This window comes from Hibiscus syriacus, unplaced genomic scaffold (assembly GCF_006381635.1).
Source record: "Hibiscus syriacus cultivar Baekdansim isolate YM2019G1 unplaced genomic scaffold, ASM638163v2 tig00111027_pilon, whole genome shotgun sequence".
In the NCBI taxonomy this organism is placed as follows: domain Eukaryota; kingdom Viridiplantae; phylum Streptophyta; class Magnoliopsida; order Malvales; family Malvaceae; genus Hibiscus; species Hibiscus syriacus.
The window spans coordinates 453,620-458,759 of NW_024062960.1; the positions used below are offsets into that span (position 1 = coordinate 453,620).

Sequence of the window (5,140 nt, forward strand, 5' to 3'; positions counted from 1 at the left end):
GGAGTGTTCGCCACTGTGAACTGTCTTTTGATGACTTCTTTCTTGCAAAAATCATCAAATTCTTCACTTGTGTATTCTCCTCAATTATCTGTTCTGAAACACTTGATCTTATTTCCAGAATCAAGTTCCACCCGCGCTTTGAAGTTTTTGAAAGTGGAAGATACATCTGACTTCTTCTTAATAGGGTACACCCAATATCTCCTAGAGTAGTCATCAATAAATGAGATAAAATATTTTGCTCTGCCTAGGGATGTAACTGGTGCTTGCCATACGTCAGAGTGAACCAGTTCTATAACACTTTTGCCTCTAGAATTTGACATGTTGAATTTCAACCGGTTCTGCTTACTTGTTATGCAATGCTCACACAAAGTAAGTGATACATTTGTTAAGCTTGGAAGTAGCTTTTGCTCCACAAGGACTTTCATTCATTGTTCTGACATGTGTCCAAGTTTCTGATGCCATAGCATTGCAGAATCTGAACTACATGAGGCAATAGAGGCTTCTGCTTCTAGCAAAGTTTCTCCCTTCAGCATGTACAAGTTTGTAGCTATCTTTTCGCCTTTCAGCACCACAAGCGCTCCACAGAACACCTTTATGATTCCTTTCTGTGTTTCAATCTTGCTTGCATTATTATCCAACAATCCGTAGGATAATAAATTTTTCTTCAGGCCTTTCACGTGCCGCACATCTCGAACAGCTTTAATTGTTCCATCATACATCTTCAATTTGATGGTTCCCACGCCGATGATCTCTAAGGCATGATCATTGCAACAATACACAGATCCTCCCATTCTCTTCTTGAGGTCATGTGATATGTTGCTCCCGAATCAATGAGCCATATATCTGCATATCTCTTTCTACCTTCTATGGTGGTTGACGCTTCACATCATAGAGCATCTCCATCATCTGAAGCGTTTGCGATATTGCCTTGTGGATTGGAGTTTTTATTTAGACTCTAACAATCATTATTCAAGTGACCCTTCTTTCCACAGTTGTAGCACTTTAAATTCTTCTTGCTTTTAGACTTTGATCTACCATGTTTGTGACTACTACTTTGGCCATGTTCTGTTGATCTCTCTCTCATCGTTGTCAACGCTTCTGCTTATTGCAGATTTACTTGTCTGTCTTCCTTGTTCTTGCGCCTATTTTCTTCTTGTAGAACAACAGCTGCAATGTAATCAAAGACTAGACTAGTGACATTACTGTTTGTCAAGTTGATGATGAGTTGATCATACGAATCCGGTAGACTTTGAAGTAGAAGTTAAGCACGTTCTTGTTCTCCTATTTTACAGCTTAAGGATGTAAGCTGAGAAAATAAAGTGTTCAGTGTATTTAAGTGCTCCGTCACTGAAGTAGATTCTGGCATACAAAGAGTGTATAATTTTCTCTTAAGGAAAATTTTATTGTGCAGCAATGTGGCCTCGTACAGTTTGGTGAGATGATCCCATATCTCCTTAGTTATCTTCTTCTCCTCGATGCTTGACAATACTTCATCTGCTAATGCTAGATGAAAGTTTGTCATATCATTTCTGTCTATTTCAATCCATTTGTTGTCATCTATGAAATCTACCGGCTTTTCACTGATAGCTACTAGACAACTGTCTTTCCTCAGGATGATATTCATCTTCAATTTCCACAATGAGAAATTTCTCCCATTGAACTTTTCAATATTAAATTTCGTTGCCATAGCTTCTAGATAGTTCCCACTATTTCACTATTGTGAATAGTTCTCTGGAACCTTCAAAGAATGTGTAATACCTTCTTACTTTCTTATGTTGGAGGATCCACCTTTTGGTGGCAACCACAAAGACAATAAGCAGATATTACACACTCAAATCTGGCTCGGATACCAATTGTTGCGAAAGACGGCTATCGGATAGAGAAAAATTGAAACTGATAATTTGAGAAAATAAAAATGACGATAAAAAGAGACACCAAATTTACGTGGAAAACCCCTAAATAATATAGGATAAAAACCATGGGCAACGGTAGAAGAATTTCACTATGAGAAAATAGGAATTACAACCTCTCTCGATCTACCAAAGAGAAAACAATGATAATTCTCTCTTGATAAAAAGGAGAAAACAACTCTCAAGAAACTCTATAAATTCTCTCTAGTATGGGAAGAAAGCTAGAATGCTTTGGAATGGTTTTGAAGATAAATGAGTTAGAGTATTTATAGTTGAAGCTTAAGGAGTAATTTATAAATACCCTAAATTATAATAACTAAAAAAGAGATTTAACTATTGTCCAAATTCGACCAAAAATTTTGGTGCATTAATTATGCCACTGAAAGTTGTTTTGGTACAAGTTCGGTGATTTCCTCAAGCAGAAACACTTTATCTGTTCAACTCAACATCATAATCTCAAGGTTCGCAAATTGAACTTTCAACTATCATGAGTGTTCAATAAAGCACTTTACTTCACAAAACCTTTCAATTAAAGCATCACAATTTTATTTTTGTTTAAATGGGTCTTTTGATTATTAGAATTTACTTTAGCTAAGTTCTCAAAATTTGATTTTCTTTTAATTGAGTCCTTATAACTAGTGGCGGAACTCAAAATTAACTATTGCCGAGCAAAAAAATAATTGTATGTTTTAATAATAGGAGATCCACCCTACGATCAGATCACTTTGGTGCAATAACATTGAAAAGGACAAATGTTTGATAGATAAAAGGGTATTAATGTCATTTTACCATTTACTAGAGGTACCATAGACTTACATATTTTATTTAATGTTAGTATGAATTCATCATGCTATATAATTTATTATGCTTTAAATAAAAGGAAGGTAAAAAGGACAAAAGGTTTATAGTTAATGGGGCATTAATGTCATCTTATAATTTTTAATTGACATGTGATTCGTTATTTGGATTCAAGATGCCAATTAAATAAAAATGACATGGTATATTTTATTGTTTTCCCCATGAATGTGTATATAAATGTGTAAGCAACCAGCTATGTAACCCAACACAAGCAAATCAAATACATAGAGTAAATTTAGTTGAGAGCTAACAACAAATGGCTGCTCCTTCTACACCCACAACCGCCCTGCTTTCAAATGTTTCTGGCTACACTGCGACGTTGGTTGCGTCGACCTATGAAGGTGCTCCTAACGTCATTAAGAGCGGTGACCCACCCTCTGAATTCCCCCAGAATACATCGGTCGATACTTTCGGATCTGTTATGTATGCTATCGAAAATACAGCTATGTGGATCGTTGTTTGGACCGCTAATAATCAAGTAAATATTATTATCTTATTTCTTATGAATATTATTATTTCTCATAATAAAACATATAACTGATTTCTTGTTAAGTTGGTAATTACCTTAAACCTAAACCTTGTTTTATTTTCATTTTGTAGTGTATATAATAATCAACTCATTTATCAATGATAGGTGGCTACCAAGATCCTTCGTGCTGGTACCCCTGCTATTTGGAAAGATATCTGGGACACCATTCAACGCGATCACACCGAGGATTCGAATTCCACGGCCTCCGGTTGGGTATACAACTCGGTAGTAGATATAAGTTCAAATGGTGATGCTCAAATCTTAAGGGCCACACTCTCGTCTGCTCCTATACCCACAACCATCAAGCTCGAAAATGTTTGTGGCGACACTTTAATGTTGGTTTCGTCGACCTATGAAGGCGCTCCTGGCGTGATTAAGAGCGATGCACCACCCGTTGTATTCGAGCAGGATACATCAATCAATGCTTATGGATCTGTTGTGTATGCTATCGGAAAGATAGCCACGTGGGTCGTTGTTTGGACCGCTAATAATCAAGTAAATATTATTATCTTACTTCTTACGTATATTATTAATTCCCGTATTCAGTTAGTAATGACCTTAAATCTATACATTGTTTTGTTTTTAGTATGTAGCATATATAATAACTAGCTCATTTATGAATGATAGGTCACTACCTCTATCCTTCCATCGGGTACCACTGTTATTTGGGAAGAAATCTGGCAAAACATTCAACCAGACCATGCCGATGATTCGTACATCACGAGCTATAGTTGGGGATACAATTCAGAAGTAGATATTAAATCAAGTGGTGATGCTCAATCCTTAAATGCCACGATCTCCTCTTTTCCACTTCCAAATTAAGCTACCTTTGCTTAATCACTCATTTCGGCTGTCGAAACTAAATAAAACAGTATTTGTTTACGCTATAAACTACTATTTTATACTTTAAATAAATCTGATAGCCAACAATAAATGATTACCACTGGTTCTTGCTTCTGAATAATGTGTTTACTTTTTCTTTTTTACTTTGTAATAATGTTAATTAGTAATAATAATAATTTCAAAATATGACCATGTATCCCTTTACTTCATTTATATTGAGTTCATCAATCAAAATAAGTCTCGCACAATTGAACATTGTATTCAAGAACAATTACATTGGATTTAAGAATTTACATATTATTCCTTCTAATTTGTAATCAAATCATAAATTTCATTCTCAAACTTTAAGTACCTAATTGAACCAAATCTCAAACTACATGCCAAATTATTAATTAGAACTACGAGCCTAAGACCTAATTGAAAAAAAAATTAGAGACAATAAAAAAATAGATCATGTGATTTGGACTAAATTGAATGCACATTAAAAATTGGAAATGTAAAAAATAAATTATTTGATTCACTCCCCTGAAACTTCAGACAAGATTGAAACTGAATTGATTTGTTTCACATCAACGTTAGGAATGCAAAATCTAAAAATTAATTTGCTTCACTACAACTTCAAGAAAATTAGATCTACGAAAAAAAATCAAAATTTTCTTTCGATGATCCAAAAGATTTATTAAGCGATAAATCTTTGGAAATCAATACATCAATTTAAAAAAAAAAAATCATTTAAAAACATTATGGTAATTAGATAACATGCCCATGTAAATTTGACTCCTTTATTCTTGAGGCATTGAGACACTCACTTTCATTTCCTTTGTCTTTTAAGGTTTAAATATGTTTTTTTCTCACTTTTCATATATTTTTTTTTTGTGTGACTTTAATGGATAGGAGATTCGAGAAACAAGTAGAACATTTTTTGTTTACTTTTATTATAAACGAGTAGATCATTTTGATGCAACAATCATGATGAAGACAAAAGTTTGATGGATAATGT

The 5,140-nt window shown here is 34.2% G+C and overlaps 1 protein-coding gene across 1 annotated transcript; it reads left to right on the forward strand.

Moving 5' to 3' along the window:
* The first annotated feature begins 2,991 nt into the window (after positions 1–2,991).
* Positions 2,992–4,172, forward strand: LOC120151054. The gene is made up of 3 exons (XM_039163603.1): positions 2,992–3,246; positions 3,403–3,792; positions 3,925–4,172. The coding sequence occupies exons 1-3, from the start codon at positions 3,025–3,027 to the stop codon at positions 4,117–4,119; spliced, it is 807 nt and encodes a 268-aa protein (XP_039019534.1). The 5' UTR covers positions 2,992–3,024; the 3' UTR covers positions 4,120–4,172.
* The last annotated feature ends 968 nt before the right edge of the window (positions 4,173–5,140 follow it).

Bases quoted from the DNA above. Each gene is read 5' to 3' on its own strand.
- LOC120151054 (XM_039163603.1), top strand. From the start codon at position 3,025: ATGGCTGCTCCTTCTACACCCACAACCGCCCTGCTTTCAAATGTTTCT. The intron at 3,247-3,402 runs GTAAATATTATT...TATCAATGATAG, and splicing joins TTTGGACCGCTAATAATCAA to GTGGCTACCAAGATCCTTCG. The intron at 3,793-3,924 runs GTAAATATTATT...TATGAATGATAG, and splicing joins TTTGGACCGCTAATAATCAA to GTCACTACCTCTATCCTTCC.